This window comes from Dama dama, chromosome 22 (assembly GCF_033118175.1).
Source record: "Dama dama isolate Ldn47 chromosome 22, ASM3311817v1, whole genome shotgun sequence".
NCBI lineage: Eukaryota > Metazoa > Chordata > Mammalia > Artiodactyla > Cervidae > Dama > Dama dama.
Window position 1 is genome coordinate 53,039,072 of NC_083702.1, and position 12,775 is coordinate 53,051,846.

The following is a 12,775-nucleotide window of genomic DNA, read 5'->3' on the forward strand; positions in this document are numbered from 1 at the left end:
CAAAAATACACTATGAGTTATTAATTAGCCTAAATTCCATTAAGATAGGAGCCATTCAACAAGAGTTCTGTCATTTGCCAGTATCTTCTCCTGGGTATTACTCTAACATTCCAGAATCTAAAATGTTGCCACATTCATCTTCTTAAAGTTAGTTCTTCCACTGTCCAGAGTTCCTATTAGTTTATAGGCATCCTGCTTTTCATAGCCCTCTAAGGTCTTCATACTTCTCCATGACTTTTCTCTCCTCACACTTGCACTAAACTTGACTAATCACAGCAGATTAATAATACCTACTTATGTTTGGCTCAGCATTCATGTAGTTAGCTCATTTAATCCACATGGCAGCCTTATGAGATGGGTACTGTGAGGATCTCATTTTACACATAGGGAAACCAAAGCTCAGAAAAGTTAAGTAACTTGCCCAGGTTCACACAGCTACTAACTGGAAAAATGGACGTTTATACCCCAGGAGCCTACTCCATAGGCCTCGCTCTTAACCCTAGCGTTCTTGTTTCCCCATTTCAGTCTATCACCTTCACATCTTTATTTCTGAATGTTTGAACCCATCACATCTTTTAACTTCAGTTCCTCTTTACCCATCCCATGATCTAAATCTCCTCTACTCTCAAAAATCATAAGTGATATTTTTAACAAATCCAATGGGCTTTTCTTCCATTCTTAATCTCAAGGCAGCTTTTTATACTGTTGATCATTTCTGCCTCGAAACCCTGCTCATTTGATCTTTAAAGCTGCATTATTCTAGCCATCTTGAGCATCATTGCGTGTATATTCCCTTTCTCTTTCTCCTCTGCTAACTATTCTTTCATTATGTATTTGTAAATTGTTGTAAAGAGTATTTCTCACCTACACTATACCCTTTACTATAATAGAGGATAAAAAAAAGAAACATCTAGTTAAGTAGAATGATGACATAAAGAAGGATTAATCATATACACTCACAGCCTTCAAAGTAATCCTGAGCTGAAATGCCCCAGACTACATTAGTGTGTTCTCTGAACCCTGGGATACCATGAAAACTTGTTTCAGGCCTATTGGATATTTTATCAGTAGAATTATATTCTGTATGTGAAGATGAGTGAAATTTTATAATTTATTTATATTACATATATAGGGATTATTTCCATGTGTATATTAATTCTGAATCCAGATTCTAAATTTTATTTTACAACTAGATTTCTCCTTTGCAGCAGTGAGTCTACATGAAGCGTAATCAAAGAGTCTACCAGAATGTTAATATTACCATGTATAAATATAATAGGCTCCTTTTTATTTTTTTTTTTTTATTTTTTTTTTTTTAGGCTCCTTTTTAAAAACTGTGACCCAATAAAACAAAAGCCTGTGACCTAGATGAGAAATGAGGATGTTTATCATAATCTCTATCCCAAAATTTGTATCTTAATACTTAATTTGTGGTTATTAAGATTCCTTTCTTCCATATGCTTTAAGTTAGTTTCTATTAATCTTCTGTATGTCTTTGAAGTTTCACCCTACCCATCTCCTTGTTTTTCTTGTGTCCATGACTTCAGAATGTTTGGAAGTCCCTGCTCTAAATTGCATCAACTCAGTATCCTAAAGAAGATCAGTCTTGAGTGTTCACTGGAAGGACTGATGTTGAAGCTGAAACTACCAATATTTTGGCCACCTGATGCGAACAGCTGACTCACTGGAAAAGACCCTGATGCTGGGAAAGATTTAGGGCAGGAGGAGAAGGGGACGACAGGATGAGATGGTTGGATGGCATCACCGACTCAATGGACATGGGTTTGGGTGAATTTCGGGAGTTGGTGATGGACAGGGAGGCTTGACGTGCTGTGGTTCATGGGGTCTCAAAGAGTCAGACACAACTGAGCGACTGAACTGAACTGAACAATATCTTAAAATGATCTTTGATATCTTCCTTTCCTATGTGCAGGTTTTTCCAGATATTTATAAAGTTTTTCTTCACTGTCTCTAGAATACATTCCTCTTAGTCATTAATGTGTATTCTTCACCTTTCTATTCCCACAAATAATTCCTGCCAATCCTTAGTTTGTTTCTAAAATCTTTGGCTCTTTGGTCTGACTCTTCTTGCCTACTTTAGTTAAGACTGACCTTTAAATATCAGTTTAATTGTGTCACTACTTAACTCAGAAACCTATAATTACAGAAAGGCAACACAGTAGCAGTTAAAAGTATGGGCTCTTGAGTTAACTGCCTAGAGTCAGTGCCCAGTTCTACCACTTACTAGCTAAATGATCTTTGGCAAGTCACAAAATCTCTTCTCCATCACTTCCTCATCTTCTAAAAAGGAAGCTCATGAAGATTAAAAGAGTGAACAATTATAAAGTCCTTAAAAGAAAACCTGATGCATCATAAGCACTCAGTCAATTTCAGCTGCTTGTCATTATTGACACTGTCGTTACTATTAAATGTAGTAGGTGGTGGTTCTCATTGGTCTGGCATATCAAACCCAAAAGTTTTGTCCTGTTTTGCTTGATCTTGATAAAAATGAGGCAGCCAGAGAAGAAAGGTAAGTCTGTGATTTCCTATCTCTTAAAATTCTTATGAAAGTCTTCCGTTCAGTTCAGTTGCTCTGTCATGTCTGCCTCTTTGAGACCCCATGAACCGCAGCATGCCAGGCCTCCCCATCCATCACCAACTCCCGGAGCTTACCCAGACTCATGTCCATCGAGTCAGTGATGCCATCCAGCCATCTCATCCTCTGTCGTCCCCTTCTCCTCATGCCTTCAATCATTCCCAGCATCAGGGTCTTTTCCAGTGAGTCAGTTACAGATTACACGAGAGAGCCATGTCATCTAGAAAGCACCAAATGCCAGCAATTAATAATAAAGTTACAGCGAGCTCCATGGCAGTCCAGTGGGTCGGACTCAGTGCTTTCCCTGCCAGGGCCCTGAGTTCGACCCCTGGGCTCGGAGCTGAGGTCCCACAGGCCACGTGGCACAGCCGTTGATAGCAGTAGGATCTCCCTGGTGGTACAGTGGGTAAGAATCCACATGACTAAAAATGCTGTGCTGTGAACCCACCATGCTTTGTTGCCTGTCCTAATCGAGGTCCAGGCAGACTTGGCCCTTCCATGGCTCGTAAGCTGTACCTGAAATTCTCAAGACTTTTGGAGACAGGTTCAGAATCTCAAGTGTGTTTACTAGGTCCAAAGTAAATCTTCCTTGGTCTTCTCCCATTTCCAATCCTTCCCAACCCATGACTTTACACAGCCCACCAGATCACTCACCAATGTTTATAACCTAGCCTTGTAGTAAGGAACACACATGTGCTATAGTTAGACTTGGGTTCAAACCCAGGCTCTGCCACAGGCTTACTGATGAGATCTGCCACAAGTTACTTTAATCACTCTTCACCTCAGTCTCCTTTCTGAAAAATGGGATTAATGATAGCAGTCTCCTCAGATAGTGGTCATGAGGACTAAATATTTTTATGTTACAAATTATATTAATAATGTATATATACAACAAATTATTTTTGTTGTCTATTTGTCACTGACCTCATGTTATTAAGAATAGTTTTAAATTCCACCTTTTCTCTTAAGAATCCCCTAATTTTAAAGACTGCCTGTGTTCTAAATAATTACTCCACCTTTTGCATCCCACTGTATTTCCCCTTAAATTATAGTCAGTTTTTTTTTTCCATAATTCTCTCTCTTGATGGAAAGTTTCTAAAGATCAAGGATCGTGTCTTTTACCTTCACTGAACGTAGCATGGTGTTTTACATACAAGTGTTTATATGGTTGATCTTCATTATTCACAGATTTGCAAGTGTGCCTGCTCACTAAAATTTATTTGTAACCCCAAAATTAATACTCATCATTCTGACCATCACAGACATGCATGGAGCAACACAAAATTTGAGTTGACTAATGTGTACATTCCCAGCTAGGGCTTAGTGAGGCAGTACTCTGCCTTCTTGTTTTAGCTTTCATACTGTAAACAAGTACCCTATTCATGGTCTATTTAGGGCCACATTTTTATGCTTTTTGTTGGCAATTTCTTTCATGTGTAAAATGGCCCCCAGGCACACTGCTAAAGAGCTACTTAGTATTCCTAAATGCAGGAAGGCTGTAAGACGCCTTACAGAGAAAATACATGTTAGATAAGCTTTGTTCAGGCATGAGTTGTAGTACTGTTGCCTGTGACTTCTATGTTAATGAATCAATATGTATTAAATAAGATGTCTATAAACAGAAACAAGATTATGTATTGATCAGTTGACAAAAATGTTGTGGTCAGAGACTCACAGGAACACAACCCTTTAATTTCCTTTAGGATCAGTGATTTGATATTCACTAACTCAGTGTTTGCAGAAACTTTATAAAACCTTAACTACTGTGAATAACTCAACTGTGTGTCTGTGTGTATATGGATATACTTAGAGTGAATTTTTACGCTCTTCTTCCTGGGGACCATGTATAGTCATTTAAAATTGTACCCAGTTTTCTTGTGTCTTTCTTTTTGCCAGTTTCTTGTGGAGTTTTTTAATATTTGATACTTTTTTTTTTACCTAGGCTTGTCTTATTTCCTTCGCATTTTATCTCCCTTTTGTAATATATGCACATGTTTACGTATTACTGTATATATGACATTGAATCTCTGCCTCCTTCTCAGATTTGACTAGTAAATTAGGTGGTTGAATTCTCTTTGTTTTTCTGTCTTACAGCTGATGGTTGCAGAGAAGAATGGAACAATTCGGTTTTATGATCTTTTGGCTCAACAGGCTATTTTATCCCTTGAATCAGAACAGATGCCATTAATGTCAGCACACTGGTGCTTAAAAAACACCTTCAAAGTTGGCGCTGTTGCAGGGAATGATTGGTTAATTTGGGATATTACTCGATCCAGGTACTGCCTTAGTATATTTATCTATTATTTACCAAAAAAATCAGTCACTATTGCTAAATGATCCATTGACCTATTCTTGTATACCTGGGCCACATTGTAAAGCAAAAATAAGACCCTCCTACAAAAGGGCCAGAGTTAATGGATTTTTACATAACAGACATGGGTTTTACAGATTTACTTTGAGAGTAACAGAAAGAATAATGCAGAAATCTTTCATCTGAGGGGTGTGTGTGCGTGCACTCAGTCATGTCTGACTCTTTGTGACCCCATAAGACTGTAGCCCAGCAGGCTCTTCTGTCCATGGAATTTTCCAAGCAAGAATACTGGAGCAAGTTGCCATTTCCTACTTCAGGGAATCTTCCTGACCCAGGGATCCAACTTGCATCTCCTGCATTGGCAGGTGGATTCTTTTACCACTGAACTACCTGGGAAACCATTAACCAATGTTTACTTTTGTTTAAAAAAAGAAAAACACTGACCCTGTTAAATGATGTTGTTCTATAATGGTTCTAAATCATGTTCATATCTTTATCATATTTCAGCTATTTTAATTCAGTGCTTATTTGGAATTTTGTCACAGTTTAAGTACCTTGGGCGTTGTGTCCTTTAAATAGAAAATAACCCTGTAATCCTTAATTTAAGTTCACCTACCTGAGACCAACACATAATTCATAAGACGCAAAATAATATCTTTTAGTTACCCTCAAGATAAGAGACCTGTCCACATGGATCGAGCCTGCTTATTCAGGTAATGTACCATTTGGGGGGGGGGGGGGGGTTATAATTTGATTTTTTTAATTTGGTTACTTTGTTCATGCTGTGCCAACTTCTAGAATATGTTTCCAGTCCTCTCCTTTGCACTGACTTTTTTCTTTTTTTTCTGATTGTTTTATAAATGGATGTTTTGCTTTTTGTTTTTTGGTCTGGGTGAGAGATTGTTTTCCAATATTTTCTTTGAAAATGTTTATAAAATACAGAATGTTACTACTCCACTAATACCACCTCAACAATTTAGAGCATATGCTTTTGTAATTTTTCTGCTGATAAAGATGTAAAATGTAGGTCGGCCCATGTCTGTGCATGTAAACTACATACATTGTTGTCCTCAAGTGAGAAACACTGGATATTATAGATCTGTGACTTTTTTCCCACTTAAATCAATGTGCTTGTTTCTCATTTCATTCATTTTTACATAATGTTGCACTGTATAGTGTGGTCTTGGAAAATTTACTAACAGAGACTAAAATCAGTAATAAAATCAATTTATTATATGCTGTATTTCATCAAATCTAAAATACCCCCAATGAAATTGTAGAACCTAAGGACACTATTATTTTATGTATTCCTAAGAAAAAAATGTATTCAACTAAATGTAAGCATGCCATAGATTACAAGGTGAATCCTGATTTCAGAGATGTGAGCAAATATACATTTTAAAATCAACAAACTATAGACTCACAGAAAACTTTTGGTTACAAAAGGGGAAAGAGGGGGAGAGGAAGGGATAAACTTGGAGTTTGGCATTAACACATACACACTATTATATATAAAATAGATAACCAAAGAGGATCTGCTGTATAGCACAGGGAATATTTTGTAATCACCTATAAAGGAAAAGAGTTTGAAAAGAAATACGTATCTATGTATACATAAAAAATATATATATATATAGCTGAATAACCATGCTCTACACCTGAAACTAACATGATATTATAAATCAACTACACTTCAATTTTAATTTTTTTCCCCAACTGCTAAAAATAAAACCAGCAAACTATGGTCCTTAAGTCTAAAGGAGGTCATCTCAGCATTGGTTTATGTCGTTTAGAATTCAGACCTTTCCATCTGCTATCCTCAGTGGCAAGACTTTGACTTGGTGCTTCCCAGCTGCAAGATGACTTCCAGTGTTCCAGACACCATAGCCTCATACCATGTTGTCCAAAATAAGAGGAGAGGAAGGAGCCACTCCCCTTTTATTGGGGATTGCTATCTTTGCGGTATACCAGTTGTCTCTTACCCCTTGGGGCCAGACACCCTGTGCCTGGCCCCAGCTGGAGTTCAGTTAGCACAGAATAAGGGCAGTATGCCTGTTGGACAGCAACTAATGGTATCTACCACACATTAAAGCATTAACTAGACTTATAACCTTTTTCCTTCTGGCCAAGGAATCTTTTTCTTTCCCTCGTAGCTCCCCCACTGCACTTATTACTGTGGCACGCTTGTTGCTGGAGATGCATGAACACTTGGTGGTTCACTGATTCGATGTATTCCAATGGCTGTGTTGCCTTAATACTTGAATATTTAAACATCTATGTATTCTAGGCGTTTACTTTATTCTGAGGACTTTAAACTCACGAGTTTATCGTTAATTTTAATGTCAATAAGAATTTTAAATGTATGGGGTTTTTAATGTATTGTGCTGTGAAATATTTTTTGTCTGATTCCTTGTTTGTATCTCCTGCCATATTGTCAAGTTTTTGGGAACTGCTGACCTTGTGTAACTTTGAAATTTAATGAAGTGGCCCATGATAAGGAATTAATAAATATTCACAGAATGAGAAAATATTTGTAGCTAACTTCCCTGAAATTCCCAGTCTGATTGTAAATCCATATTATCAAATATAGACTTATAAAATTAGCATTTTGGTACAAAGAGAAATAACCAATTTTAGAAAAGCTTGTGTTTGTCTGTAGGATTCTGTACTTATTTTCATCCTTTGTCCTTTCTCAGATGGTCCACAATTAATGAAAACTTATTTGCAACCACTGGTTATCCTGGCAAAATGACAAGTCAATTTCAGATTCATCATTTAGGACACCCTCAGGTAATGTAGCAATGTTTGATGGTGTATGTGTTTTTAAATTTGTGTTTTCTACTTTTCCACTTAGAGCTCCCCAGATTTGTAATATGTAAGTAACTAAAGGATTTATGAAAGAGAAAGCAGTTTTTGATGTTTAAGTCACCAGTGGTAACAGACTTTTTGCTAGTATTCACATAAGAAGTATTTTATTTCTTCTCTTTCCTCCTTCATTTAAGTATAATTGTGCTTGCCTGGTTGGTTTAGACTGAAAATGTGTGTGTCTGGGCTGCATCAGTTATCCATAGCTGATTTGTACACTTCGTTCCAGGCAGTTACAAACAAATACTATGTATTTCACCTATGAGGGAGCACATTTTTTAATTCTGCTGCCACTATAAACAAAGACAGTTTTTCAATGTACTTCTTGTTTTTGAAAGGTAGTTTTTATTTATTAGTGTTGGTGATGTATTGAACTTCTTTAATCCTTCACATATTTTATAGCCCATCCTCACTGGCTCTGTACCTGTTGGATCTGGCCTTTCCTGGCATAGAACTCTTCCACTGTGCGCAATCGGAAGTGACCACAAGCTGTTGTTTTGGGTGACTGAAATGTAGAATAAATTTTCTGTGTACTTAGATCCATAAAATTGTATTATTAGTACATATTTTGGAGAATTTATTTTTATATCAAATATATACTGTAAGATCTAGATATGTTCCAGTTGTTGCTTTTGTTAAATAAAATATTGATGGTTTGAAAAATCATTTTCCTATTCTATTCTATGTATGTGTGTGGTTTTCTTTTTTTTTTTCCTAAGTCATCTTTTAGGACTATGACTAACTCAGCAGCTCTAGGAAAGAAATGATTAGGGAAGCTTAATTCTTTTGATTTTATCACAGGATTTTCCAAAGGGTATCTTATGTACTATACCTTAAATACATGCTATTTTCCTAATTCTCAAACACACAGACATTTACAAAAGGGAAAAAAGGCCTCTCCTTTCACCATTATTCTGGAAATTGGTTGAATGTATTAAATATTTTGTGGGTAAATGCATATGTATTTTCTGTTAGCAGTATATACACACACAGGAGACATAAGAGACATGTGTTCCATCTCTGGATAGGGAAGATCCCCTGTAGGAGTAAATACCAACCCACCCCAGTATTCTTGCCTGGAAAATTCCATGGGCAGCGGAGCCTGACAAGCTATAGTCCACAGAGTCACAAAGAGTCAGACACGACTGAGCGACTTTCACCTCATAAATATAGGAGTCTTAATACAACTTCCTCAGTAATTATAAAGGATTATTCAATTTAACATAAGAAATGGTTTACAGTTTCTTTAAAATGTGACTCATTATGTTATCAATGTTTATTTACTATATGCGAATTCCTTTTGATTGGACATCTCAACATTCTCAGAACATCTGGTATATGGGATAAAGCTTACCTTAGAAAATAACTTATGATTTAATACCTTTAACAGTCTCCACCTTTTATGAATCTTCACCATTCTTACCAAAGTTAAATGTTTCTGAGATGGCACCTAGTGGCAATGGAACTACATGCACCTTCTGCACAGTCATTGGGGTAAACATTGTATAAGGCAGCCATGTCATGTGATCTAGTCAGAAGAGTACAATACAGCTAAATAAATCTCTACAAACTGCATTCCTGTAAGTCAATGCCCTCTCTGAAGCTGCATTTCCACCTATAAAATGGAGATGGGAATCACTCTGTCATGGAGTTACTGTGAGCATTAAGTAAAGGTGAATGAAGATACCTAACATGTCCAGCACAGATTTGTAGGTAATATTAATTTATTTCAGAGATGGATAGTTCTTATTTTGGAAGAACTAGAAATTTAATTAATGAAATATTTTTATTCAAGTTTTCTTTTCATATGACACATCTTATGAAATCAAAATTACCTTTGAGAGGTAATAGAATTGTTACAGGTAATTTTTTTTTTAGTAAAATCTTGTAATCATGTAGATATATGGTATAAACTGTTACATGTGTTTAATTACAAGGAAAAATTGTATAGCATAGCAGTTCAGTTCAGTCACTCAGTCATGTCCAACTCTTTGCGACCCCATGGACTGCAGCACACTAGGCTTCCCCATCCATCACCAACTCCCGGAGCTCCTCAAACTCATGTCCATCAAGTCAGTGATGCTGTCCAACCATCTCATCCTCTGTCATCCCCTTCTCCTCCTGCCTTCAATCCCAGGATGGGGGTCTTTTCCAGTGAGTCAGTTCTTTGCATCAGGTCAAATACCATAGCAGTTCCCAAGCTAAGTATTGAATACAGTAAAATATTATTACCAAATATTAAAAATATATTCTTTTACCCCTTCATTTGTAGATTTTTAACTTAAGGCAAAGTTGGAGGAATTTTGACATGGTTCCCTTTAACAGTCTCTGTGAGGGGACAGAGAAGCGTGACGATAGACCAAAGAATTTGTAAGAGTTTCTCATTTTAGGGTGTATTTCAAAAATGATAAATTGGGTCAGTATATTTGAAAATTGTCCTATACTTAGCAATTGAGTGGGCTTAGGAATAGAGGTTGGAGAAGTATGTTGGGGCTTGGGTATTTGGGTATCTCGGAGATGGATCCTCTGGAATAAGGGTTTACCCATTTATAAAAGTTATCCAGTGAAATTACCCACTGGGCCTGGTGTCTGTAAGGAACATAGCTAAGCTCATGGTTATTGTGTGAATACAGTTCTGCCAAAGAGAGGCAGGAAGTGTTACCCTGAGAAAAGGTGATTACATCTGTAAATTAAGGTGACTCTGAGATAAGACATTCTCAAGAAATGAGAGGGATGTCTTTAGCCCTTAGTTTAGGAGTGGTATGCATTTTATCCTGAGTAAACTTTGAGACTATTTCAAATCCTAAAAGATGATGCTGTGAAAGTGCTACACTCAATATGCCAGCAAATTTGGAAAACACAGCAGTGGCCACCAGACTGGAAAAGGTCAGTTTTCATTCCAATCCCTAAGAAAGGCAATGCCAAAGAATGCTCAAACTATCTCACAACTGCACCCATCTTAACATGCTAGCAAAGTAATGCTCAAAATTCTCCAAGCCAAGCTTCAACAGTATGTGAACCATGAACTTCCAGATGTTCAAGCTGGATTTAGAAAAGGCAGAGGAACCAGAGATCAAATTGCCAACATCTGTTGGATCATTGAAAAAGCAAGAGTTCAGAAAAACATCTACTTCTACTTTATTGACTATGCCCAAGCCTTTGACTGTGTGAATCACAAACTGGAAAAGTCTTCAAGAGATGGGACTATCAGACCACCTGACCTGCCTCCTGAGCAATCTGTATGCAGGTCAGGAAGCAACAGTTAGAACTGGACATGGAACAACATACTGGTTCCAAATTGGGAAAGGAGTACATCAAGGCTGTATATCGTCACCCTGCTTATTTAACTTATATGCAGAGTACATCATGAGAAATGCTGGACTGGATGATGCACAAGCTGGAATCAAGATTGCCAGGAGAAATATCAATAACCTCAGATATGCAGATGACAGCACCCTTATGGCAGAAAGCAAAGAACTAAAGAGCCTCTTGATGAAAGAGGAGAGTGAAAAAGTTGGCTTAAAACTCAACATTCAGAAAACTAAGATCATGGCATCTGGTCCCATCACTTCACGGCAAATAGATGGGGAAACAATGGAAATAGTGACAAACTTTATTTTCTTGGGCTCCAAAATCACTGCAGATGGTGACTTCAGCCATGAAATTAAAAGACGCTTACTCCTTGGAAGAAAAGTTATGACCAACCTAAACAGCATATTAAAAAGCAGACACATTACTTTGCCAGCAAGGGTTTGTCGAGTCAAAGCTTTGGTTTTTCCAGTACTCACGTACAGATGTGAGGGTTGGACTGTAAAGAAAGCTGAGCACCGAAGAATTGATGCTTTTGAACTGTGGTGTTGGAGAAGACTTTTGAGAGTCCCTTGGACTGCAAGGAGATCCAACCAGTCCATCCTAAAGGAAATCAGTCCTGAATATTCATTGGAAGGACTGATGCTGAAGCTGAAACTCCAATACTTTGGTCACCTGATGTGAAGAACTGACTCATTTGAGAAGACCCTGATGCTAGGGAAGATTGACGGCAGGAGGAGTAGGGGATGACAATAGGATGAGATGGTTGGATGGCATCACTGACTCAATGGACATGAGTTTGAGTAAACTTGGATTGGTGATAGATGGGGAAACCTGGCATGATGCAGTCCATGGGGTCACAAAGAGCTGGACATAACTGAGGAACTGAACTGAACTGAATGAAGCATTGAGAATTCTAACCTCTGTTTAGATCTCATATATAGGCTATCTGACCATTTCCCAGCTTCTACTTTGTTAAACTTTAGTGTGTTCAATTATTGGGTTGGCCAACAAGTACTTTAAATAGTACAGATACTTTTTTTCCTTAGTAAACTGTGTTCTTAGTAAACTGTGTTTAAATTAGACTAAGATGGGAGGAATTGTTTGATGGAGAATTAACTATTGGTCATCACTTCTAATTCCTGATAAATAATAGAAGACCTGCTTGTGTATGTGTCCCCTAGTTTTAGTTTTTCCAAGTTTGTTTATAAATATGCTTAAGAGGTTTCTCATTGTTGAATAAGTTTTCCTCAGGATTGCTTCACTTACAAACATTTTAGAAAGAAGAAAAAAAGAGTTGTGCTTATGTTCTAAAACTTGTATTATTTAGGACTGTTGAAGCAAAAGTCAGGATATCACAAATCTGCAAGATGTCAGAACTAAATCCTACCCTTTCAAAATGATGGGATCATAAGTCTCATTTTATTTTTATGATTTGGCTTGTATGTTATGAATATTTCAATGTCTCTCCCATGCCAAAAACACAAAATCATACACCCATGCTCTCCAATTTGTTTCTTTCTTTGGTAATTTGTGACTACATATTGACACTGACCTAGAAATGTTCCTGTTGCTGTTTTAAATCTCATGTCAGTGGAGAAGAAATTGAAATCTGGTTTCCACATTTGTGTCTGTTTTTTTGTAATTGTCCAAAATCTGACATTATCCCAGAAATGCTGATTGGGAGGTTATGA

The 12,775-nt window shown here is 37.2% G+C and overlaps 1 protein-coding gene across 2 annotated transcripts in view; it reads left to right on the top strand.

Moving 5' to 3' along the window:
* Positions 1–8,438, top strand: part of NUP37 (nucleoporin 37) — a 41,319-nt gene extending 32,881 nt beyond the window's left edge. For both annotated transcript variants that reach the window (XM_061125521.1, XM_061125520.1), the window contains exons 7-10: positions 4,691–4,872; positions 5,570–5,620; positions 7,604–7,697; positions 8,175–8,438. In XM_061125521.1, the coding sequence (XP_060981504.1) occupies positions 4,691–4,872; positions 5,570–5,620; positions 7,604–7,697; positions 8,175–8,288 (441 nt within the window). In that variant the 3' untranslated portion in view covers positions 8,289–8,438. The remainder of the gene's footprint in view (positions 1–4,690; positions 4,873–5,569; positions 5,621–7,603; positions 7,698–8,174) is intronic.
* The last annotated feature ends 4,337 nt before the right edge of the window (positions 8,439–12,775 follow it).